The sequence below is a fragment of the Eublepharis macularius genome, chromosome 6 (genome assembly GCF_028583425.1).
Source record: "Eublepharis macularius isolate TG4126 chromosome 6, MPM_Emac_v1.0, whole genome shotgun sequence".
Classification (NCBI taxonomy): Eukaryota; Metazoa; Chordata; class Lepidosauria; order Squamata; family Eublepharidae; genus Eublepharis; species Eublepharis macularius.
Genome location: NC_072795.1, coordinates 15,837,097 through 15,863,998, shown reverse-complemented (window position 1 = coordinate 15,863,998; position 26,902 = coordinate 15,837,097). Strand labels below are relative to the sequence as shown.

The window sequence follows — 26,902 nt, the reverse complement described above, 5'->3', positions numbered from 1 at the left end:
ATAAATCTATATTCTTTGCAGTCAGTTCAATTCCCAAATATTTCACCTTACTTGTTACTTCACAGTCCGTTGTTTCCATTAACAGTTGTTGTTTCTGCTTAGTCATATTTTTGCATAGTATCTTTGACTTCTTTTTGTTGATATAGAAACCTGCCAAATCTCCAAACTCCTTGATCTTATCTATCACTTTTGGCATGTTCTCCAATGGGTCCTCTACGATTAACATTATATCATCCGCAAATGCTCTGACCTTGTATGAGTAGTCCTTTATTTTTATTCCTCGAATTTCCTCATCTTGTCGTATTTGTATCATCAGGATCTCCAATACTAAAATGAACAACAGTGGAGACAACGGGCAACCTTGTCTTGTTCCTTTACTTATACTCAGTTTCTTAGTCAATTCATCGTTCACCACAATTGCTGCAGTCTGGTCTCTGTAGATTTCCTTAATTGCTCTGATGAATCTTTCTCCTAATTGTAGCTTTTCCATAGTGGCAAACATAAAGTCCCAGTTTAAATTGTCAAATGCCTTTTCAGCGTCAACAAAGAAGAAACCAACCTCTTTATCACAACGCTTATCATAATATTCAATAGCATCAATCACTGTCCTTAAATTGTCTCTTATTTGTCTGTCTGGCAAAAAGCCTGCTTGCTCCTCCTCTATAACTTCCGATAGCCACCCTTTCAGTCTCTCCGCCAGTATCTTCGCAAAAATTTTATAGTCATTGTTGAATAACGATATAGGTCTGTAATTTTTCACATTGGTCAAATCTTGGCTCTCTTTTGGGATCAATGATATGTTCGCTTCAGACCAAGTGTCTGGAATTCTTTGATCCCTTAGAACTCCATTAATCACCTCCTTTAGGAATGGTGCCAGCTCATTGGCCATAGTCTTATAAAATTTAGCTGTAAGTCCATCTGGCCCTGGCGCCTTTCCTAGATTTGCAGATTGTATTGCCTTACTTATTTCCTCATCCGTTACTTCACTATTCAGTTTATTTCTCCAAGCGTCCGAGATTTCTGGTAGCGTCATTTTCTCCAGATATGACGCTATTGAGTCTTTATTTACTTCTTTCTTGTTGTACAGTTTAGCGTAAAATTTATAAAAGGCTCTACTAATGGTAGTCTGTTCCAAATACGTTTTGTCATCTTCACAAATTTTATTTATTGTTTTCTTTTCCCTTCTCTTCTTCAGTTGCCATGCCAGGTACTTCCCAGGTTTATTTGCACCCTCAAACGCTTTCTGATTCAGCCTTTTAAGATTCCACTCCAATTCTTTATTGCTCATTGCTGTTAGCTGTTCTTGCAATATTTTAATTTCCTGGTATAATTTCTTTTTCCCTGGTCTCTTTTTTAACTGTATTTCCTTAGCTTTTATTTTCTCCTCAATCTCTTGTCTCTTCTCCTCTTTCTTCTTTCTTGCTCTACCATTTAAGTCCATTAGTATACCCCTTATAACCGCCTTGTAAGCATCCCAAACTTTGGCTGAATCCACATTACCTTTTTCCCCGCATTTTTTCCGGATATCTTCCGTTTGCCTCCAATCCGCGATTTTGTCTTTTCCGTTCACATCTCCACCTCCAATCCGCCTTTTCCGCGCGTCCTCGCGGTCACACGCCTGCCCGAAAACCGTTGTTTTGGGCGGGACCGTTTTTCCCCGCCTTTTTTTTTTTTAAAAAAAAAACCTATTCCGTTATAACGGACATGCGTAACAAGGAAACATGACCATTTCGAAACATCAAATTAGCACAGCAACACCATTGGTCCGCGTCTCTTGGCGGGGTTTTTAAAAATGTTATAAAAGGGGAAGTGTCTGGGGAAAAACTCTTTGTGGGTTTGAATGGTTGTTTGGTGTATTTGGATTTGGTGTTTTTGCAATCTGTGTTTTTTGAAATGGATCCTATTCTGGCGATCATCGGGCATGTGCTTTTTATTATGATGGCATGCCAGTCTCAGATGCTGCTGGCCTGCTGGCGGTACCGTGCCCAAAGGCGCAGGGCTGTTGCCAGATTTTTGTCCAGCAACTCGCTCACCACCCTGGCAATGACACGTGCACGAAGACGGCGGCGCCAGCCCCGACAGCAGTGGTTTTTTCTTGCAGAGATGCAGGAACCGAGGCAGCATTGGGTATACCCACGCAGCACGGATTGGTGGGAGAACATCGTGCTGCGACATTGGGATGAACATCGGTGGATTCGCCGTTTCAGAATGTCCAAGGGCACATTTTTGGAATTGGTCTCCGCTCTCCGTCCAACGCTTCAGCGAAAGACAACCACATTCCGCTCCCCAATATCTGTTGAGCGCAGAGTAGCTGTTGCGATCTGGTGGCTTGCAAGCGGCACCAGTTACCAGGTCACCAGTGACTTGTTCGGACTTGGCAAGTCAACGGTTGCCTCGGCTGTCGTAGAATTCTGCCTTGCCGTCGAGCTACACCTGCTTTCAAGAACGGTTCTCTTTGGAGACTCTATTGCACAGGTTAGTTATACACTGAACTTGCACAATTTCGTTATGACGGTAATTTTTTTTTAAAAAAAAATTCTGTGTTGCCAATTTAAAACCTTTTAAAAAACCTTTCGTTAACAGTGATGAAAGCATCCCCTACGCTTCCACCCCCAGAAAGAAGCTATTGGTACAATGGAGTGATGTATTGCACTGTCTCTCCAATGACATTACTGTAAAAGTGGATTGGCAATTCGCACCTAAACCAATTTGTGGATTAACATTTGAAAACGCGCTACATGGCAGCACAATAGTGGCCATGTGTTTCTGCTGTGTTGCGTCCGCTGCAGCAATGTTAATGCCAGCAGAATTTAGGAAAGACAAATTTTACTTTGTTCCAAATCCCAAATTGTGAAACTCGAACGCCTCCTCTCTTAGTGCCATTCACCCACCACATTCGGTTCATAATGGCATAAATGTGATTTTGGACCAGTCTGGTCACTGTCTGCACAGTGTCTCACGCCACAGAGGTCTGCTGTTGTCTGGACAATTTCTTCCTGTAGTTTTTTTTTTTTTTTAAAAAAGTTTGTTCAGGTTTGTTGTTGGCCCCATGGGACTGCAATGGTGTCTCCAATGGAGCATTGTCAATGTTTGCTGTCCCCATGGCTATAGTTGACCTCTGTAGAGAGACCACACATTCGATGGCTTTAGACATGGTGAAGCCATCACTTTGACAGTCTCCAAAGGGTTTTTTTTGTTCCTTTGGTTTCTGTTGAATCAAGGCTGCATGACGAAGCAGAGAGAGAGTGCATATCGTTCTCTTTCTGTTTTTAAATGATCAAAATGCAACTTCTATGGACTTGATCGCCCCAAAAATAAGTTATTAGAATGATGCCACCACCTGAAAAATCACCTCTCTATTCCTCGGAAAGATCCCGATGACAGTTGTGGTGGATGTCCCTGGAACAACGCGAGAAAAAATTGTCACACAGTAAATGTTCACATTGCTTTCATGTGGCAATCAATTTAACATCCATGGCAACTGTCTTTGATTCATTGGACATGAGAGCTAGGAATAGTCAGCATTAAAACATTTTTGGATTGATTTTATTAAGGGGATTGAACACTTCAGAACACATTCTACAATGTGCTACTTGCCCAATTGTAATTGGTGTCAGGTCCAGTGTATATCTAAACTATACTGACTCCATTTTCTAATGCTTCTAGTGTTTAAGTGCTTTCTTCCCAGGTGCACCAGTTCCCAGGCAGCATCCCCGCCGGAGGCGACTGTTTTGTCTAACACCGTTCCACCAAGCATTGGCCTTGAAGGAGAGCAGCTTCCCAGGACTGAGAGATGTTGTTTTGAGAACTGTGGGGGGAGGCGAATCCAGATGGGTATTGTTACTTTGTACCTCATGCTTTGCCCTTCATTGGTAACAATGACTGTGTACCATCCTGAGTCTCCTATTCAGGACTGTGGACTATAATGGACCTTTTCTGCAGTAAAGTTTCCTTATTCAATCAATGGACTCTTGTTTGCTTTTGAGAGGGAACCTGTAGAAAGAACCTTATCTAGCCACAAGCTGACATTTTGTTACCAATCATGCCTGAGTCGGGCCCAGCGGAATCCAAGGGAGTCCCGGACAAGGATCCCTTGTTTGATCCGTATGCGTCCCCCGACAGTCAAACAGCGCAACCCCAAGAACCTCAAGAACCGGTGTCGGTCGGGGCCGGAGCTTCGACCTCCACACCGCCTCTCATCGACCTCGGCGGTGAGGGGACCAGGCCGAAGGCTACTGCTCTCCCCTTGATCTCGTTACCCACCCCGTCGGAGTGGGGAGCCAGACCCCGAGAAACGCGAGAGCGCCGGGCCGGAGGACTACATCCTAGAGTTTCGATGGACGGGCGCCGAAGCCTAGGAACTGTCCCTGAGCTGGATAGCAGCCAACCGTGGCTGTTTTGGAACAGGACGACCGAACGTACGGACGGGAATACATCCCACCGCGGCGCCCTGAGTTGGGATTATTCGGAACTTGCTCCATGGAAAGAGCCAACGGAAGTTCCTGAACAAAGTTGGGTGCAGATGCAAAGTCGCACCCATGCTGTAGATTCCGGGATCTCGGCAGTGACGGGTCTAGCCAAAGGAATTTTAGCAGCGAGATCGAGAGTCGATCAAGGAGATCCTCCGCCTTGGGGGCCGTCTTCCCCGGTGAGTACAACCGAGGGAGATTCCGCTACGGGGCAACCGGGTCCAAGCCGAATGCAACAGTTGGAAGCTAGACTGATTGATATGGAGGAAAGTTTGGCTCATGCCATCCACCTAATCTCAGCGATGGGGGCAGGAGAGAGGCTTTCACCTGAAGAAATGGCTGTACAAATAGCCACCCTCCAAAGCGTTATGTCCTATCCAGTGGAGGACGTTGGAGAACCGGGGGAAACGCCCGAGGAACCCCCTAGATTAGACGAAATTCCGCCTAGCGGGGATACTCCAGCTGAGGCACCCGGAGAGACTCCAACGGAAACCCCTAAATCAGACGGGGATACACCTGCCGAGGAGACTCCAGCTGAGCGGCCTGGGGAGGGGGAAGAAGGACCAACCCGTCCAACCGAGACGACGGTGATACCCCCTCCTGCTTCTACAACGACGGTACGGCCGACTCAGACGGAAGAGCCTCCGGCTCCTCCTGGGGAGGAATTGCCACAACAACCACGAGAAGCGGTCCCCATTCAACTAACCCCGAGGGACGGCCTACCGGCACCTCAAGATCATCCTCTGCTTCCCAGGATCGCGGCGTCGGGAGGGGCAAGCCCGCGCGACCCACGACCCATCAGACCTTCGCCGCTGCGGCCCCTTCCGCTTCGACCGCAGTTAACCCCGTTGCAGCAACCGATACGTTTGCCACTTGATCAACCCGTGTTACCACCTCCGAACCAACCGGTGGGACCTACACCACTACGACCCCACCAACCCATCCCTCAGCGGCCGGTCATTACTCAGCCGCACAGGCCACCTCCACCTCAACCGCTACTGCCAGCACCTCCTGTATTGCCACCACAGGTCCGACCACGACTGCAGCCACCGGCCCAGCCGAGAGCACCACCGCCAGCCCAGCCGAGACCGCCACCCCCGGCTCAACCGGTGAGGCCGCCGCCAGCGCAACCAGCACCGCTACCACAACCGGGTCCCCCCATACCTCAAGTGCCATTGATGCTTCCGACGGACTTCTACCCAGCACCGGCTCCGAGGCAAGACCTCCCGATGGGTTGGGTGAAACTGGAAGCTACTTTTGATGGGGATCCCTCCAAACTGGGATTTTTCTTAGTGCAAGTGGTGCAATTCTTCAACCGGTGGGGACACCTCTTCGGCAGCGAGGCCAGTCAAATTGAACATCTCGGCTCCCGCTTACAAGGCAAAGCAGCGGACTGGTATGTAGGACTATACAATATCGGGGCCCCGGAACTCGATACTCTCCAGGGGTTGGTGGATGCTATCCGAGCGCAATATGAAGACCCCTTAGAGGAAACCAGGGCCCGAACAGAATTGCAAGCCATTAAACAGGGCAGTATGTCGGCGAGAGACTATATTACGAAATTCCGACAATTGGCCGCCAAATGCCCTAGGTGTGAGGAGTCCACCAAAATCATTCTGTTCAAGCAAGGACTAAACCCGAGACTTTTGGACAGAGCCCTCATGCAGGACAATCCCCCTACGTTGTTAGGTTGGATCCAACTTGCGTGCGAAGTTGAGAATCGCATTTTGGAAGTCCGTTTGGTTGAACAACAACAACAAACGGGACAAAGAAGACCCTTGACTTTACAGAAGGGAGGACGGGGAGCTGGGTACGCCACCCGTGGAGCGAGAGATGCTAGATGGCAACAAGGGCTGTGTTTGCAATGCGGACAAGCCGGTCACTTTGCAGCACAATGCCCCTACCGGCCTGTGCAAAGACCTCCGCTTCAATTACGGCGCCCAACCCTTGCTCCATTTCCTACTCTCCAACGCCCGATTCCCGCGCCACGCGCGAACAGAGGCCGCGGCGCTTCCCAAAGGCCCGCCTCAGAGAGAGGACTGGAAGCGGAAGAAGTTATGGAATACGACCCCGCTTCCCCAAACGCAGAAGTCAATCCAGAAAGCCCCCAGTCGGGAAACGAGATGGATCTGTCGTAAAAGGGCCCAAACGACAGATCCGCCCCAAGCCCGTCCCTGCACGGAACCGGCCGCCTGGGTCCATCTTATTCATGCCAGTAACTCTCATCAACCCAGAGAGAAAAATGCACATCCGAGTGCAAGCCCTTATCGACTCGGGCTGTTCGAGAGACATCATCGCCCCAGCTCTAGTCAATGGACTAGTCTTGCCAACTCGGGAATTACAAAATCCAGTAATCTTTGAACAAATGGATGGCACCAACATGAACCCTGTTACCACTGAGACCATCCCAGTGATCACAGGCATGGGACAACATTGGGAAAAAAGGTCTTTTGTCATCAGCGCCACTGCCAAATACCCGTTAATTCTAGGCAGCAAGTGGCTATGTGATCACAATCCTTACATAGACTGGGCACAAGGATGTATCACCTTCAATCATACCAACTGCAAAAATCATCGTTGGAACCAAAACTGGGGCAATGATCCAACTCATACTGAAAAGGCCCTTCTTACTCAAGAAGAAATCAACCAAATACCCGAACCGTATTGGCCTTTTCTAAACGCCTTTTCCGAGGAGGAAGCTGATACTCTACCCCCGCACCGACGAACGGACTGTGCGGTGGAAATTTTACCCGGAGCCTCACTGCCCAAAGGACGACTCTATCCCATGAGTCTCCATGAACGAGAAGAGCTCCGGAAATTCATCGACACCAACCTCCAACGAGGGTTCATCCGTCCAGCCAACAGCCCCCACGCTGCGCCCGTTCTCTTCGTGAAAAAGAAGGATGGGGGACTACGACTGTGCACGGACTTTCGAGGACTTAATGCAGTGTCCACCAACAACGCCTATCCTATACCACTCATCCGAGACCTTCTCAACGTCGTGGCCCAAGGTAAGATCTTTACAAAATTAGACTTAAAAGATGCTTACTTCCACGTCCGTATCAAGGCAGGGGATGAGTGGAAAACCGCATTTAATACGCCCCTCGGACAATATGAATACCTAGTTATGCCTTTTGGATTAACGGGAGCCCCGTCTGTATTTATGTCCATGATAAACGAAGTTCTGCACGAATTTTTGTACAAAGGGGTGGTGGTGTACCTTGATGATGTCCTAATTTATTCAGACACAGAGGAAGAACATATTCAAATGGTACAAAAGGTCCTGGCCACCTTGATGAATAATAAACTGCCCATCAAGTTGTCCAAATGTGAATTCCATAAAACCGAACTCACTTACCTTGGGTATTGCATCTCCCAAGAGGGTTTAAAAATGGATCCAACCAAAATACAAGCGATTCAAGAATGGCAAACACCCACCACCCGTAAAGAACTACAATCCTTCCTGGGTTTTGCCAACTTCTATAGAGACTTTATAGCAAATTTCGCCCAAATCACGCTCCCCTTAACAGAATTGTTGAAAACAAAAGATAAAGGGGACCAAGCTAAAAAACCCTCCTCCAAACTACAATGGACCTCTGATTGTCAAACTGCTTTCGAATGCCTGAAAAAGCAATTTGTAACGGAACCCATCCTCTCCCACCCCAACGAACAGTCCCCTTTCGTAGTGCAAGTCGACGCCAGCGATACGGCAATAGGGGGAGTTTTATTGCAGAAGGGGGAGGATGGAAAGTTGCGGCCTTGTGCGTTCTTGTCTAGAAAATTTTCGGAGGCGGAAAGGAATTGGAATGTGTGGGAGAAGGAGGCTTTTGCCGTAAAAGCAGCCCTTACTAATTGGAGACATTGGCTGGAGGGGGCGCGATACCCCTTCGAGGTTTGGACAGATCATAAAAATCTGGAGGCCCTCCGAAGCCCACGCAGACTGAATGCCAAGCAATTGCGATGGGCGGAATTCTTTTCCAAATTCAACTTCACTCTGAATTTTCTCCCGGGCAAGACTAACTTTTTGGCGGACGCCCTATCGCGCATGCCCCAACACAAGAGCAAACGGGAGGAGACTGTCGACACGGTCTTCTCGCCTACGCAACTTGGGGGCGTGGTGACTACTCGCAGTCGAGCCAAACAGCCCCTCCCGGCCAACCAGGAGTGGAAATCGAAACTTAAAGCTGAGGTGGAAAAGGAGGGGGATAAGGCGCCGCGAAACAAACTGGTCCAATCCCCACAGGGGGATTGGCTAGCTGGGAGCAAGTTTTATGTACCAGACAGCCTCCGGCTGGAGGTTTTGCAGCGCTGTCATGATGCTCCCACTGCTGGTCATTATGGGTATCTGAAAACATTGCATCTAATCCAAAGGCAGTTCTGGTGGCCGGGCATGCGCAAAGATATTTCCCAATATGTTGGTTCCTGCCCCGTTTGCCTCAGCGCCAAAACCAGAAAAGGAAAACCTCCGGGTCTCCTACAACCATTGGAAACACCCAACAGACCTTGGGAAATAATATCTATGGACTTTATCACTGATCTACCTCTTTCAAAAGGACATAATTGCATTTTAGTCGTGGTAGATCTGTTCTCCAAACAAGCTCATTTTATTCCCTGTACTACTATACCCACCGCTCGAAAATTAGCAGATTTATTTTTAAAACACATCGTAAAATTACATTCTTTTCCATCCAAGGTGATTTCGGATCGCGGCGGACAGTTCGTTGCCAACTTCTGGCGGGAGCTTTTGAGAATGTTGAATATTGAGCAAGGTATCAGCTCAAGCCACCACCCGCAAACCGACGGACAATCCGAAAAAACAAACCAGATACTAGAACAGTTTCTTCGTTGTTACATTAATTTCCAACAAGATAATTGGGTAGACCTTCTCCCTCTGGCCGAATTTTCATACAACAACAGTGTACACGCTTCAACTGGAGAGGCCCCTTTCAAAATTGTCTATGGAGCTCACTTCAATCCCTTCCCGTTGGACGCTCCCCCTCTCCATTCCTCTAATTTGCCCGATGTATCTTCATGGTGGGGGGAGGCGGCGCAACAATGGACTCTTATTAAGAAACATCTCGAAAAAGCCAAACTGGATTATAAAAAATACGCAGATCGCCATCGTGTGGCCGAATGGAATTTGCAACCTGGAGATCATGTGTATATTTCCACAAAGAACCTAAAACTAGCTCAGACCAGCCGCAAACTCGCTCTGAAATTCCTGGGACCTTTCCCCGTGCGCAAAATAATAAATAAAGTGACTGTTGCTGTAACCTTGCCCAAGAACTTACGCCACGTACACGATACGTTCCATGTCAGTCTTTTAAAAAGAGCTCCTACCGATGACAAGTGGCACATCAAAGCTCCACCCATTCCAACTTTGATTGACGACCAAATACACTATGAGGTGCAACAAATTTTGGACTCTAAACTCAAACGAAATCAGCTTTTTTACCTCATTAGATGGAAGGACTTTGATTCTGGATACGATGAGTGGGTGAACTCTGTACATGTTCATGCTCCTAGATTAACCAAAGCTTTTCATACTCGCTACCCATATAAACCAGGGGGGAATCTATTTTAAGGGGGGCAGAATGTCAGGTCCAGTGTATATCTAAACTATACTGACTCCATTTTCTAATGCTTCTAGTGTTTAAGTGCTTTCTTCCCAGGTGCACCAGTTCCCAGGCAGCATCCCCGCCGGAGGCGACTGTTTTGTCTAACACCGTTCCACCAAGCATTGGCCTTGAAGGAGAGCAGCTTCCCAGGACTGAGAGATGTTGTTTTGAGAACTGTGGGGGGAGGCGAATCCAGATGGGTATTGTTACTTTGTACCTCATGCTTTGCCCTTCATTGGTAACAATGACTGTGTACCATCCTGAGTCTCCTATTCAGGACTGTGGACTATAATGGACCTTTTCTGCAGTAAAGTTTCCTTATTCAATCAATGGACTCTTGTTTGCTTTTGAGAGGGAACCTGTAGAAAGAACCTTATCTAGCCACAAGCTGACAATTGGTCCTTCAAGAATCAAGCTATATCAACCCTGGGCATTTTGTGTTTAGAATCACTGAGGAATCTGTTCCTTCTATCAGTAGTGAAACAACACTTGACCGTGCTTCCAAATCGTTCCCTCAGTTTGGTTAAACAGTGGTCTTTGTTCCCCACCCTGTCTTTTCACACAGATAATGGATGGCTTCAGGAGGATGGGGTTTCCTCATTGCGTGGGAGCAGTAGACGGCACACATATCGCCATTTGTGCCCCTGGTGGCCGTCCAGAGCAGTATGGCAACAGGAAAAACTACTCCTCGATACTGCTCCAGGGGACCGTGGACCACAGAGGAAGGTTTGTGGACGCTGAGGTCGGGTGGAGTGGCAAAAACCATGATGCGTTTGTTTTTGCCCACTCCGCCCTGTGTTCTGCAATGGACTCCGGCGCACTGATCCCCAACAACCACGACATGGTTTTGGATGGGATTAGGATTCCACCGGTGATTTTGGCTGACGGTGCATATCCCATGCGCAGGTGGCTCATGAAGCCATACGGCCGAACCGCAACAACCCCTGCACAGCGGAATTTCGATCGTCAACTTGCTCGCTGCAGGAACGTGGTGGAAAGGAGCTTCGGTAGATTGAAATCCAGGTGGAGGTGTCTCTCACACAGGCTGCAGATCAGAGAGCAAAATGTCATCTCGGTTGTGACTGCATGTGTGGTGCTCCACAACTTGTGCGAGAGCAAAGGGCACCCGATAGTGGGTGGTGGTGAATGTCCCTCACCGGTGCTGCTGTCCCAACAGGAGGAGCAAGATTTCAATGGCAACACCCGGCACCTTGCAGAGGGCAAGATGGTCCGCGATGCCCTTGCTAGACACATCCTTGGAAGGATGGACTCACTCTGAGACTGCTTGTGTGTGTTGGCCAAAAATGAAAACCGGAACAACACACATGTAAACCGGGCTCAAGACATGAAGAGAGACTGTGCTTGGGGTTTGCAAATATTCTCCCTTCCTATTGTATGCTAATAAAAACACCCAACATAACATTAGAGAATCTTTCCTGATATCTTTCTTTTTTGAATTGGAACACTTGATTATAAGCTTTGGAAGGAAAATTGTAATATGTGGTGTGGTTGAATTGCCTTCCAGAATGTGATATTTCCACTATGGTCTCATGCTTGGGCACAATGCTGTGTGAGAACAGATAAAAAAATGATGTTTCCTAATGAACCATCATTTTGGAAACGTCAACAGTCTCCAGCACTTACATTTCTGAAGCCAACCATTGCTGCACATGTTTGCCTTTGCAGCATTAGAGAACAACGTTCCTGGACTCATCCAAGCACGCAGTCTGGGTAAATGAGGAGTGATCGGATTAGTGATGGGCAAATACATCAAAGAAATCCACAAATGCCGCCACTTTGCAGGATGTGCTTTTCAGAACAAACAGAGTCGTCCTTGAAATAACTCATTGTTTACTTAAATATCTTTGACAGGTTCCATCTCACCCAGAGAGCATAGGTTCTGGAACATAAAAAATGCACAAAACAGTGATAGTTGGAAGGGAGCTTCCTGTCCCATAAATAATTTTTCAAGCTTAGCTTGAAATGGCATACTCCGCGATCCATTGGCTGGATGCATCAGTGGAAAAACATCTTGGAGGCCAGCAAATCATTATGTGTCTCAGGTCAGGAGGGACGTGATCTAAATTTGGAAAACATCTTCTCACCTAACATGAGAGAATACATCTATTCCATTAACTGTGTTTTTCTTATCCATAATATGATCAAAAAAGGGGGGATTGTTTGGTGACACAAACGTTGCATGATTTTGGCTCCCATTCCTTTGGGGTGTGTGTGCGTGTGTCGTCTCACCAACAGCTGGCTGACTCTGTTATTTAGTATTGGTTTGACACAAGACACGTTTTGAGTGCCAATGTGGACAATTTCCACCCTTGCGTATGCCGGAGCGGTTTCTTTGGGAACTGTTCTTTGTCTCAGTCAGAGGCCAGACAAGTCATGGAATGGGAGAGAACTAAGGAAAGGCAATAGAGGGGGTGGGCAAAGCTCAAACATGCCCGGACTGATCTAAACAAAAAAAGGGGGTGACTGCGATGATGAGAGAACGGGACTGAGTGTGAGGGCAAAGGTTGAGATCATGGAAACCCAACAATGGCACAAACAGTGCCCATAAGTGCAGTTGAGGCCATGCCAGAAATAAAGCACCATTATCAGCCTAGATCAGATTTTGCGTGGACAAGCCCCTCCATGTCAAAAACCTACTGGTGTGGTCCTACTTGAACTGGGCTTGAGTGTGGACCAATCACCAAGTCGCTCTGGATTGATGTGTCGTCCACAAGTGATGAATTTGCATTTTGCGGTAAAAGAAAAATGAATGGACGTTATAAGAAGGTGCAAACATAACTTTTTTTTTAATCAACAGGAGGAAATTTGAAATTGAGGGTCTACATTGTTAGAAACACCTAGCCAAAAATCGAATTAACACAACTGCAGTTATTTCAACTGTGGTGACAATAAAACCAAAGACTCATCACAGAACGACACGGCACAATGTTCAGAGGGTCAGCCTATCTCTAGGTTTGCCAACGCATGACCGTCTGCTGTTGGTGTGCCTGTTAGAGACAGTTAAAACGTCCTGAGACAACTGTTCTGTTTCTTGCGTGACAAGTGGTTGCTGGCGCTGACTTGTGAGCATCTCTCCAAGTGCTTTCAATGTTTGGACAGCATCAGTCATCACAGCAATGTTCTGTTGCCATGCCCTAGCAAAGTTGTCACTTTCTGACCTTGCCTGCTCCAAAAACTCTCTCTGGAGCCGCCTCTCATCCGACCTCCATTCACACATGACCTCTCTGTCAATCCTCCACTCTGCGAGATGAGCGTCATGTTCCTGGCGAGACCGGTTCATCATTTGGTCTGCCACGCCATATAGTGCCGCGTTACGCCTCTTCCTGTTTCTGATTTGGTTTAACCTTGTCCCCGGAGAAAGTTCTGCCAAACATGCGTTCAATCTTCCTAAATGTGTGACAGAAAACTTTTGTTAGTGAACCATACACATTAGTTCCACTACAGCCATGCATAATCACAAATCATTGCTGAAAGTGTTGTGATGGTGGGATGCGTTCCAGACTGGGCCCAAGCAAAGAAGGGAATTGTCATGACAGGAGCACTGTTCTTCAATTTGACCCCAATGGTAGCCTAAAACACAGTTAACACTTCACAAAACAGCAGTCCATGCATGGATTGCCATGCACGCATGTGGATCGTCAGCTGTTGTGGATTGTCGAATGGGCTTGTCGGGGATGATCTATTCCAGTATGCAAAACAAAAATTCATGAGTTGGTTAGGAACAACCGTTTTCAACATCACAGGTGCTTGCTCTGAGATGAGAGGCATACCACTGCTTTGGATTAGACAGTACACAGATTTTTAACTTTTCTAACCGACAATGAATAATCCACTCACCATTGTTGTCACGCAAGCGATGGCCCATTGGCAGGTCAGATTCACTGTCCGCATCACCCTCAGCATTGGCACCGGGGGGATCATTCTCTGCAAATAGAAGGACGTGACATTATGAGTGATTAGAAGGGGTGTTCCTTGGTCAAGGCACGCAAAAAAATTATGGTTGTCCACCATTCTCCATGTTTGTGGCCAGACGGGGTTGTCAACGGCTCATGGCACGAAGAAGATAGGAGATGCAGATGCTATCTCTCCTAGATCACATCAGAGGGGCAAATTGTGTCCATTTCCCACGTCTCCAATTCAGTTCTCGGTAAAGCAGGTAAGGGTCTAATATGGGCACTCTGACACATGGAATGACACTAACTGCGTGCATCATTTGACTCCTGATTTCGTAATAGCATGAATGTCTGCAGGACACGGGTGACGCCGTTCTTGCAAGGACAGCGATCTGGTCCGTGTCTTAACATTTCTAAGAACACCCAGCCATCCCCCCTTGAAGGCAAGACACAAATCAGTGTGATTCTCAGAAGGAAAATTTGGATTTCACAACACATTTTTTTCAAGAGATGGAACCGTTGGGCATAACATTCTCACATGGCAATGTAGTCAGCTTTGAAATCACACGTGATGGTGACCTGCGCTTCTCTCCGTGGAGAAGGAAGGATCACATCTTTGTGGGCAGGAATGCGCCAAAACCACACAAACCTTGTCTTGTCTGGTTCGTCCACCTTGGTTTTTTAAATAGAGAATATCAAAAAATGCCAGCACATGACCTCCCCAAATGATTATGACGCTTTTCAGGGGGGGCTTCCACAATAGAAAGAAACATGGAAATTAGCCCCTAAACAGGAAATACATTTTTGGCCCCCAACAGGTGCAATCCATACTCACCCTTGTCTTCCAGTCCATCTATGGTGCGGTCAAGGTCATCATCTGCTACATCTGTGGACGATGTTGAGTGATTCTCTGGTGACATTGAAAAAAAAAATCACATTATTGGCTTTTCAGAAAGGTGAGCGTGCGCACAATCATAAATTTTTTTTTGTCACTTTTATGTTGTTTATTGTGCACTCACGTTCATACATGGTCGTTGGTGACGAGGTTCTCAAGAGGGTGGAATCCACGGTCACCAAATCATGGGTAAATAACTCCTCTGATCCCTCCATGATTACATCAGGCCTGATCAGCTCCTGGGGACCAATACCCAAATTCAAGCTGCGTGCAATTCTTCTTGGCTTCACACTCGCATCACCTCTCAATATGCTGTCCAGCTCCCTGAAGTATGGGCAGGTGACTGGTCCGTTGCCCGAGGTGGAATTGTGAGCAATCACGCGTTTGTACTCCAAACGCATGGCTTTGGTTTTGTTACGACATTCCAGGGCTGTGCGTTGATGGCCACGGGAGGACATCATCAGCGCGATTTTTTGAAAGCAGTCTATGTTTCTGTGGGAACTCCTAAGGGCTTCTTGAATCTTCTCCTCTCCCCAAAATGAAAGCAAGTCCAGCACCTCGCGTTCCCTCCATGTTACTGATCTCACTGAAGCTGGAGCCAGGGCTGTCATATTAAAGATATTGCTGTCGATGCTCCAATCTCCCCAAAAAAGGATGACAAAGAAAGATAATACTTCCCTTCCACCTTTTAACGGAGGCGTTGACAGAATGCTGTGATCCCCAGTTGCTCAAAGTTCGACCAGAACTGAATTCTCCTGCCGTTTGTTCAATCTATTCCCTGACCATGCGCAAAGCAGCCGAACGGCTGCCGAACCTCTCTCCATTCCTTTAATCTATTTTTATATTTCAATATTCCGTTATATCGAAGTTTTGTTAAAAAGGAGGACCGTTAGAGACCCCGCATGCACCAAAGCGTTGTTTAATGTTTCGGCTGGGTTGGATGTATTTCTATTTCATACACTGTCAGTTCTGCGTTCAAACTGTGAAATGAGCAATTGCCACAATCCGGCAAAAGCCATGTTGTGCGACCAAGATGCGGATCCCCAGAGATTAACCATTGTAAGGTTTTGAACAGCATTTCCCTGTATGTCCTCCGGGTCACCGGTCCTTTTTTTAAAAAAAAAAATTAAATTGAAATCGATACATTTGTGCGGGAAAGCTAGGCAGTCTTCAGAGTTGATTTCCCTCCTTTTTGCACAAGAGCATGTCCCATTGGACAAAATTCGAAGGATAGACCAATGAACTGCTTGTTTTTTCGCGCCTTTTTGTAGCCGTTGTTTGCTCGTGTTAGGTATTACCCAAGGTTATTTCTGTAATATCGCTCTCACAATAAGATGGCAGGACGGGCTAAGGGAGTCTTCTGGACAGATGAAGAGGTGGAGACACTTCTGGACCTCATTGCACGCTCAGGGAAAGCTGAGCGTGTAATGAAGAGCACTCATTTGCCCACAAAGCTGATTTTTCACAAGCTTGCAAGGCAAATGAGTGCTCGAGGTTACCAGCGGACCCCCGAGCAGTGTAGGTCCAAATTCAAGAGGGTGAAGGGTGATTTTTATGGGGCGCTGGAAGCTTGGCAGGGGATTCCTCGCCAAAGCGGCAAGCCCCCCTACTTCACCAGTCTCATGCACCTCTGGGATCTCTCCGGGAGACCAAGCTGGCAGACCCGAAGACATGCTGGTAAGTTTTTTTCTAAAATACTTTGCGTTCTGCAATTTCTACTCAAAATCTCACCCTTTGGCGTGCTTAGCATGCAGCGGATACCCTTTTTTCTTGGAATGTCCTGTTACCTGCCCCTAAAGTTTTGCGAAATCATGTACGATTGATGAAGTGTTGACGCGTGCTAGAATGCATTGGAGTTGATTCCACCATTATTTGGTGTTAGAGAGATGTTGAGAGAGTCAAAAATTCCAAGCTTCCCTAGGTGTGAGCATGAAACACATCTCCCCCCCCACACCAATATCAATAGAATTGGTTTATTTAGTTTTCATTAATAGAAATTATGACTGTCATGTTTGAGTCTGAGTCTATTCTCTGATGCTTGACTTGTTTCCTTGTCAGCCATACTTCGTGGGAGAGTTGCAGCTCATCGTGCAGGGGAGGAAGAAGAGGAGGGAGCACAGGAAAATCCTCCACAGTCACCTGAGCAAACCGCCCCAGAGGACACAGAGGTTACAGGGACACAGCAACACTCAGGTGAGCTTAGTACTTAAATTTCCACCTATTGTGGGTCACAAGATGCATGGGTCAACAATTCAATGGCACAGTTCTCTAAATCTGCACCTCAGAAAATATGAAGTGTTGTCCTTTGGCATTCAGTTATTTCAAAGCTTGCTGTCTAGTGGTACAGGTTTTGCACCTGTGGGATGTTGAGCCGCTTGAACATGCTTTGCCCTACATTATTTGCTCTCCTGAAATTTAAAAATTTACAATTTCCAACACATGCTGCAAAGCTGAATTGCCAATGTATAGATGAATAACCTAATTTCTACATAATGTCAAAGTTCACAATTTTTTTCTTTCACAGTTGAAGAAAGTGCCCCGGGAACGTCAGCAGAGGATGCTCCCTCAACTAGTGCTCCGAGAATCACCAAAACCCAACCCAGGAGTAGAGGTGTGGAGGACATTCTCACCGCTATGGAGGCCATGGAAGGAAGACTGGGCGCCTCAAGTAAGTGTTGTTTTGACAGGTGAGATACACCCTGCACTTGGAGGATGGTAATATCTATCCACTTCTCCACCTCTCCACAGTCACCAACTTGCAAGAGAGGATGACCATGGTGGAGGGGCGTCTGAGAAGACTGGCGCGAAGGGTGTCCACTCTTGAACGGCGTGACCGTCGAACGGACAGAGCAGCACACACCTGAACTGTCCTCAATTTTGTAAATGTTTTGGGATTACTTTGAATTTGTGTACAGTGTTAATAATAGTTTTAAGTTATTCATGCAGTTAATGTTAAATTAAAAGAAAATTAATGCGTTCCTTTTGAAAATATTTTCCTTTTTACCTCACAAAAAATTATTGTTAGATTGTTTCAAGTTTGACATTAAATCATTTTTTTGCACTGTTTCTTGGTGTAATTTTTTTCATTCTCTGGTAACATGTCAGAGCAGCAGTCTAGAAAGCAAGCAATCCTGCATCAGAGTGTTTTGCATGTGAATGAATTCACCCTTTGACATAAACTTTCCATTGCCCCATGGAGAGGGCAAGGAGGTGTTAGTCCAGGTGTAAGAAGGACCAGGAGCCATCCTACTTGGGCCAATTTTTATTCCACATATTCCTCTGCACAGCCTTTACTTACATGCCGGAATTGGGCTTTCTGTATTCTTGCATTTTAACAAAAGGTTGAAAAATTAAAAGTGAGTCCTGCCTTGGTCACCCTGGCAAGGTTTTTTTAGTAAAAAAAATTTTCTTCAAATCATGCAGCTATTCCTTCAAGACTGAGCACGCGACTCTCAAGTTTGGTTCTCCTTTTTTATTTTTTTTTCTGCATGAAATTTGGTATAACGAAATTACAAACCGTCGAAAGGGAGGTGCTCTGCAAATCATCGCTTTGGGGAAAAACCTGTGACCGCGCTCATATTTGGCCACCATTACATGGGAAGAGCAAACGAGAAGGAGAGACGTCTGTGTAGGGTGACTTTAAAAAAAAAGACTTTCGTTCAACGATCGGGTGTCATTACATTTAATCTGAACAGCGACTGCTCTATTCGCCGTTATTTCGATATTATAGTCGAAAAAATTTAAAAAAAAGGCGAAATTATAAAAGGGCCATCGAAAGAAGTCATTCCCCAACATTCCATTGACCAAAAAAAAAGATGACTAGATTCTGCTTGGACAAATGTTTTTAAAACTGCAAGGTCAAACACAGCCGTTCACAAAACACGAATTTATGGATGTTTTGAACAGCCAATAGGAACTCTGGGAACGGCAAGAAAAATGGAGGGGGGAACGGTTAAAAGACAAAAGCCGCGAAAATCGCGGATTGCCCGTTCACGGCCACCGTTTACATCTCGCGAAAAACCCGTTCCTAAAAAGTAGAGGAATATGCGGATGAGATGCGTTTGTCTAAACAGGTAATGTGACCGCGGCTCCGAATTGCGGGGGAAATCCGTAAAAAAAAACGGAAGAAAAGGGGTAGTGTGGATTCAGCCTTTATCAGTTGGTACTTCTTTATTCACATTGTATTGTATGAAAAACTTTGTCTCTCTTCTCAATATTTCCAAATTCTCTTTTTCCTGTAGCAAGTCCTCATTTATTCTCCATGCTTTCCTTTTTCTCCTTTTCCCTAATTTCCACATAATTGGGTTATGATCTGAGCCTACCATCGGCATTATTTCTACATCTTTAGTCCATAACGCCAAATCTTTTGAGGCCCAGATCATGTCAATTCTTGATAATGTGGAGTGTCTTGCAGAATAAAAAGTAAACTGTCTGCTTTTAGGATATTCTCTCCTCCATACATCTTCAAGAGTCTCTTGTTGAGTCAGCTCAAAAAAGAGCTTTGGTAATAGTCCTCTTTTCTTTTGTGCCATTGTAGTCTTTTTATCCAGTTCCAAGTCTGTCACTCCATTGAAGTCTCCAGCAAGAATTATCTGATCATATGAAAGATCGTCTAAATGCTTCCTCAAATCCTCAAAGAAGCTCTCTTTTGCACCATTAGGTGCGTAAATTCCGACTACCAACACTCTCTTTAGGTTCCAAGTACATTCCACTGCTACAAATCTGGCTTCCACATCTTTCATTATGAATTTTGGTTGTAGCTCCTCTTTTACATACAACACCACTCCTCTTTTTTTCTTACTTGAGGCCGCTACAAAGTCCTTGCCCAATTTTCCCAATTTTAAATATTTTACATCCTGTTTTCGAATATGAGTCTCTTGCAAACAAACAATATCACATTTTTGTTTTAGTAGCCAGTGAAAAATATTTTTCCTCTTATTCGGTGAATTTAGTCCATTTACATTCCAAGATAATACTTTACACTCCATATTCATAATCTTGTTGGTAAGTCTTTTTCAATGTCCCTTATAAATCGCTCCATCTCCCGCTCAGATCTGATACGCTTTTTGGCACCTCCAAATTCGAAGGACAAACCCTCTGGGAGCTCCCATCTGTACCTGATTTTCATGTCCTTCAGCATCTGGATTAGCGCTTTATATTTTTTCCGATCTAGTAACACTGATCTGGGTAGTTCCTTCATTATAATGATTGTCTTGCCATCGATCTCCAATGGATCTTGAAACTGTTTAGTCACAATCTTCTCTTTCATGTTTCTTGTTGTAAATTGTACAATCACATCTCTTGGTACTTTCCTCTGGGTTGCAATTCTCGAGTTCACACGATATGCCACATCTAGGATAGCCACAACTTCCTCCTCCTCCTTCCCCAGGTATTCAGCTAACACCTCCGTCATCTGCTCTTGCGCTGTCTTTCCTTCCATTTCCGGCAGGCCGCAAAATCTCAGCTGCTTCTCCATATGTCTACTTTCCGCAACCGCCATCCTTCCCCTCATCAGCCTCATCTCTGTTTGTTGCGTATCTGCTAAGTTCTCCATCGCTCCTTCTACTGTTTTAACTCTCTGCTGCGTCCCTTGTAGTTCACTTTGTATTGTTTCCATACCTTTCTTCACTTCTGACAGCTCCGATTTTACTTCTGACAGCTCCGATTTTACTGTCTGTTTAACCTCTTTGATCAGCTCCAATTTCATGTCTTTAAATTCTTTAATCACCTCCAAGTTTTTTATCCAGGTTTTCTATTGCCGATTGCCACTCTTTCTTCGACATCGTGGGGCTTGCTTTGGCTCGCTCCCACGAGTCCGCTCTCTTCCTTAGCTCCGTGGCGTTAAATTTAGTACCTTTTTTATTTCAAATGTCCCGGTCTTCTTGCATAAATTGATTTTAAAGGGTCCAAAATGTCGGGCGTCTTTTCTCTATGGTCTCTCTATGATTTTATAATCCAATATGGCCTACTTCCTTTTCCGCTGAGGCCGCGACCCTTCCCCTCTCAAAGATGGCGATTCCCTTCTTCCTGCCCTCCAGCAAGGGCCGCTTCTCTCCAGCCGCTCTATTGTTGTTACGCACTTCCTGTCTCCCGTCTTCCCACAGCAGATCTCGCGATGGTGTCTTTTTCTCACAGCTCCAAAGCCACAGGTATTCAAAACAATAGTCCGATTTCTTTAATAACTTCTTTAAACTTAGTCTCTTTTCAAATACAACTCCTGCCGAAGCTTCCCCTCCTTTTCGCTAGTCTGTTGCAGTTTAAAAGTCTACTTTTTTCCTCTCTGTTTTTAGCAATCTGTCCCGTATCGGAAGATAGTGATCTTTACCTTCCCTTCACTTTCCTCGGGTTGTAATCGCTGTTTCGATTTCAAGTTCTCCTTTCCACTTCTTCCCCCAATCGAAGCTTGGGTATGTAGGTCTTATGCCAGCCGAATTGGCCCCAAAACTGCCGCAGAGATTGTAGCCGACCCGTCGCAAGGTGGGACCTCAAGGATCGGGAGGGGACCCGTTATATAGAGCCCCCCCTCGTCCGAGATCTAACTCACCCTAGGGTCTTGAGCGTTCTTTGCCTGCTCTCCGCCTGAGAGCAGTCGGCCGCGGGCTATTTTCACCCCGCCGGCCGCTTAAAACGGCAGTCCGGTCAGCTCCGCAAATGGAGCTGCGTTAGACCTCCATGAATCCCAAACCGGAAGTCACCAGGAGCTTGTCATTGTTGATTTTGTGTCTTTTATTTTGGCTTTACAAATGTGATAAGCCATATGTGCCCTCATCTAAATAATTTATGAAAACGTTGAACAACATGAAGCCCCGGAGTACTGTATTCAAGATCTGTCTTCACATTGGCACAAAGCCAGTAGTGAACACTCATTGGGTACAGTTGCTCAACCAACTATGAATCCACCGAAGAGTAGTATCATCCAGCCCATGTTTAACCATCTTGTCCACAAAATATCATTGGGGACTTTATCAAATGCTTTGCTGAAATCATGAAACACTGTATCTATAGCATTTCCATGGCCCACTCCCATACTTTACTATCAGAAAAGGTTAGTCTTGTATGATACATCCTTGATTCACCCATGTGACTTCTACTAATCAGTGCATTCTATTCTATATAGTGACAGACTGACTGCTTAATAACCTGCTCCAGAATTTACAAGGTATTGATGTCAAGCTGACCAGTTTGTAGTTTTCCAGGTCCACCTTTTCCCCTTGATTGAAGTTTAAACAACATTTGCCTGTTTCCTGTCTTATAGCACCTTACCTGTTCTCTAAGCATTCTCAAAGATTAGAGCTAGAAGCTCTGAAATTACATCTGTTGTGACAGGGAGATGAGTTCCCTGCAAGGAGGTACCCATTTGCCCAGCTGCTAGAAAGGGGCAAGGTAGATGACTATTTGTGTGACCTGAGTGGACAATAAAGGAAGGAGATGTGTGCTCCATGTTGGTTGGAGAAAATTGTTCCAAATTCCCAAACTCAGGATTGGGTGGGAAACTCACTTAGTTGGGGCAGGAAGGGTTAAAAGATAGTCACCCTAGGGAGGGAATAGAATGGTGTCTGCCTCTGTTTCATAAGTTCCAGTGGCTTATGTCTGTCTCGAGGAGATACCAAGATAACATCTGTGTCTCTAAAGCTGAGACTAGCTTCAAGTTTCTTATTTTCTTTCTTAGTTCTGCAATAGTCCTCAGTGTTGCAGTATACCTTTTTTCCTATGTACATTGGCTTTAGAGTATAAATCTGTTATAGTTATTTCTCTTTTAAAAACCCAGACTGTATTCAAATAGCCTCACCTGCTCATCTGGCCATTTCTTCCATGCATATGCTACAGTCTCCTGGCTAGGCTGGGTTGGATGACAAACACGAGAAAGAGGGTGGGAACTAGGAACATTCACACTCCTTTCATGCACACAGAGCCCAACCAGTGTCCCAAGCCACTGGTAAACAAGGGATGAATGAATCCACCTGAGTATTGGCAGTCCTGGCATAGCCATTGGGTGGGGGTGGGGGAAGAAGTGAGAAATGCCCTCACACATACATTCCCCACCCCACCCCCGCATCCACTGTGACAACATCCACAAGCTCCTTTAGTACCCTGGGATGTAATTCATCTGGCCCTGGAGACTTGAACTCATACAAAGTAGCTAGATGTTTTCTAACTATCTTCTTACCTATCATGTGTTGCTAGTCGCTCCTCATATTATGTGTTCTGCTTTTCTCAGGCTGGACACAATACATTAGAGAGAGGTCTGCGATCCCTACTCTATGTAACAATCTGAGGTGGGTTGTGGGTTCTTCTTGATTCCTACACATGTGAAGAACTGTCTCCCCTCACTCTGTGCCATTTGCTGGACTTGAAATGGTAATGGGAGGGGGTAGTATTTGGCCCGCTGTGAGAACTCAAGTGTTCCTGCAGCAGGCCCTCTTGCGCCATTTCAGATCAGGAAAACAGTGCAGGAGGAAAGGTTGAAACTCCTCCTCCATGTATCCCATGGTTCTTATCCTAACTGGACACTTTGTGAGCAGGAATTGAGGAGACCCCACAACTCACATGTGACTATTACACAAGGTGGAGACCGCCAGGCCCAACTTGTGTATTTGGTAATGTGTGAATCACTGCCACCAAAAGGTGAGTCAGAAGCTGTGCTCCATACAAAGCCTTATTTCTTGTCAGTGGTGGATTGAGTGACCAAAAAAGGCCCTGTCCACAGCCCTCCCATCCCCTCACCTAGAGAGCTGAGTGCTTCCTTCCCATCTGCTCCCAGAATCATTTCAGTGGGACAGCCGCTGGTCAGAACTGATGGGTAAGGAAGAAGTGGTAGTAGTAGTGCCATACTGAAGCCAGGTGCTGGCTTAGCTGCAGTGCTTAACTTCACTGCAGTGCCAGCTGCAGCACGCCACTAGCTGTAGTCCTTACCCAGTTGGCCCCATTGGCAATCTCCTTTGGTCAGCAAAGCTAGCAGCAATTGCTGATGTTGGCTGGTCATGCAACAGCTCACCCTTCTTCAGCTGGTCCCATCAGCAATCAAGCATGCCTAGTGCCACCTGCCAAGGGTGATTGCTGATGAGACCAATTTGGCAAGGCCAAATCACCCAAGGGAGACAGATTATGGTTGCAGCATCCAGCTTCATTGTGACACTGCTGTCACTGGCTCTTCCATGCCTGGCTGACTTCATTCCCTCCATCCCTGGGCTTCAAGGGCCCAGGCAGTAGGACTGGAATGGTGGCCCAATTCACCAAAATTCATTGTAGACTCTTTGTAATTATAAGCCCCTTTGGAAATCAATTGATGGAAAGACAGGGTATAAATCTTTAAAATGAATAAATAAATGCATGTTGACATATGCAGTAAGTTTATTCTGTGTTCAAGGCAGTTTATTCCTAAGTAGATGTGCAGTGCATAGTATTACACACTTATTTTTTATTTTATCCACTCTGTGAGGGTTTTTTTAAACTTTACACAATTTATTACAATTACATCATATATCAATAAGTTTCAGCAAGTGTTAACATCCTTATCCTACAACACTATGCTATTTAAGCAGCAAATCCAAGAGCAGGATTTATCTTTTGTTCAATAATACATTTTAATCAGTTGCAATGCAGATATATAAGCAATCATGAGCTTGGTTTAAAAAAATCCTTACATGCATCATAATGATAAGCAATACAAGGCACCATCAGAATACATGAGCCAAGATGAAAACTCAGGAGAGAACAAGAAATGGATCTTTTGCCAGAAAATGAGATTGTTAAGCACAGACCTCAAATGAATCAGTCTGGCGGAAGTCTACCCATCACAACCACAAACTAACGCTTAGTTGTTATCCAGATTCCCAGCATGTAGCCCAGTATCAACGTAACCCTAAATAAACAGCTCCTCAAGATAGCTCCCACTTATTCTACATGTAAAATTGGAGCATGAGAGCTGGAAGTGGCCTTGTCCTATAACTTGTACTCAGAGCCACGCAAAAATGACTTCATAATGGAACCACAGATGTACCTTCAGCTATTGCTTTTGTTATGTGTGAGACACTGTTATTAATACATGACACTGTATTATTAAGAATACTCACAAACATGTAGCAGAGCTATAATTCACCCTCATTTTGCGATAATCTCCAGCAATCAAACAACTCAGCTTGTCCATCTGGAACTGGCACGTGATACTAAGTTTACACAGATTGCTCCAGTGGTCAGTCGTATTTGTTCAGAGCTCAGCAGGGGAAACACCATTAGAGTGTGCATTCACTAAAAATCCAGTGGTAATGTATCTGGAACAAAAAGAGAAAGCCAAGGGAAAAGTGGTCATGGGTAGTAGAGGGGAAATGGGAGGTCATAGACAAAGGGAAGAGAATTAACATAAATATAAGAAGGGGCCAGAAATGATAAATATAGATCTAAGGGGATAAAGAAAACAAAAAATATACAGACAAATCAAAAAGTGGGAAAAAATGTTAACTGGAATAGAAGGAAAATATATCTGGTTTCCATGACAAGTCAATTTACTGTTTCAGAAAAGCAACAGTCTGTTTGTTATAGATGGGGCTATAACTTCCTGTTATGAAAAGATTAAGAGAAACAGTAGTGTAATTTTGTCATACTTAATAGTTTCACACCTGGCAAAAAACATTTTTAAGGTTAAATGGGTAGACCTTCTTTCAAACTTATCATCTGCGTGTTACCGCCTGTTTCTTTTGATGGCCAATTTCACGATATTCTCTAAATCAAGGATTGGTGACTTATTTAGCACTGAAATACACACTGGAAAATAGATCACAAACCATAAGATCACAAACAAAATACTTTAGATATTTGCTGAAATGACATATTGCTTAGCTTATCCTTGAAGTTATCAGATGCAACCAGAAGTAAATGTATATTTTTTACTTAATTTAGTTTTTAAAAGATTACCCTCAAATATGAGAAATGAGTGGCAGTTTTTGAAAAATCTTGATCAACAAATTTCATTATAATTAAAAAGTTTGCCATGTTGGCCTCTGAATAGTTTTTTATTTGCTTCTTTCTTTCGTATATTTTTGCTACTTCATTTTCAAATTGATCACAGGTGGTAGAAAATTATATTTTAAAAAGGAAGTTGAAGATGGTATTTGAGGATTATTGCAGGTTACATGTATTTCCTGAGAGCTGTATGTTACATGGATGTCATGTATTTCCCAGTGTTTAGCTCGGGCAACACAAAAAACAATCTCAGGAATGTTGAAATATTTTACTGTCATAGAATACAGAGCAAAAATAATATTGAATATATTTGATTAGTGGTTTGCATAACTAAGTAAATGAATAACTTTATTTCAAATAATCTTCAATAAACCCAATGGTCTTGAACAACATAAATCACAGTAATAATTCTACCCTCTAATTCCACCCTCATCTTGAAGCCACAGCAGTCAGAAATTTTGCCCAAGCCAGCATTATACCAAAATCAGTATCAGCAAAAAAGCTGTGGAAGCTAGGGTTGCCAGGTCCAGGTTGGAAAATTCCTGGAGATTTTGGGGGTGGAGCCTGGAGAGGGTGGGTTTGGGGAAGGAGGGGCCTCAGCATGGTATAATGTCATAGAGTCCACCCTCCAAAGCAGCCATTTTCTCCAGGGGAACTGATTTCTATTGCCTGGAGATAGTTGTAATTCCAGGAGGTCTCCAGCCACCACCTGGAGGCTGGCAACCCTAATGGAAGCAGAGGAAGGACCAGAAGTAATAACTGACTGAATGCAGAGATTTCTCAAAGGGTCCAACAGGACACACTCAAAAGAAAACAGGAGTTGGTGTTTCAATTGCACCACATCCAGATTTCCACTCCTCAAAATCTGCCCAGTAAAACAGCAGAGGAAAAACCATTTAACGTAGCAAAAATAAAAGCCCTTCAATATTTAGGAATGGGCAGTCAATGAAAGTAGAATGGTACGGTAGAAGGAGGCACAGTGCCAAAAAATAATATAGAACACACTCTATGAGCCCTATCAAGGGCCATCTGATGATCTAAAGCATC

The 26,902-nt window shown here is 45.1% G+C and overlaps 1 protein-coding gene across 1 annotated transcript; it reads left to right on the top strand.

Moving 5' to 3' along the window:
- The first annotated feature begins 1,893 nt into the window (after window positions 1-1,893).
- Window positions 1,894-11,366, top strand: LOC129332015 (uncharacterized). Its single transcript, XM_054982767.1, has 2 exons — window positions 1,894-2,475; window positions 10,653-11,366. Exons 1-2 carry the CDS (start codon window positions 1,894-1,896, stop codon window positions 11,364-11,366), a joined length of 1,296 nt encoding a protein of 431 aa, XP_054838742.1.
- Window positions 11,367-26,902: the final 15,536 nt, after the last annotated feature.

Bases quoted from the DNA above. Each gene is read 5' to 3' on its own strand.
- LOC129332015 (XM_054982767.1), top strand. From the start codon at position 1,894: ATGGATCCTATTCTGGCGATCATCGGGCATGTGCTTTTTATTATGATG. The intron at 2,476-10,652 runs GTTAGTTATACA...CTTTTCACACAG, and splicing joins TTGGAGACTCTATTGCACAG to ATAATGGATGGCTTCAGGAG.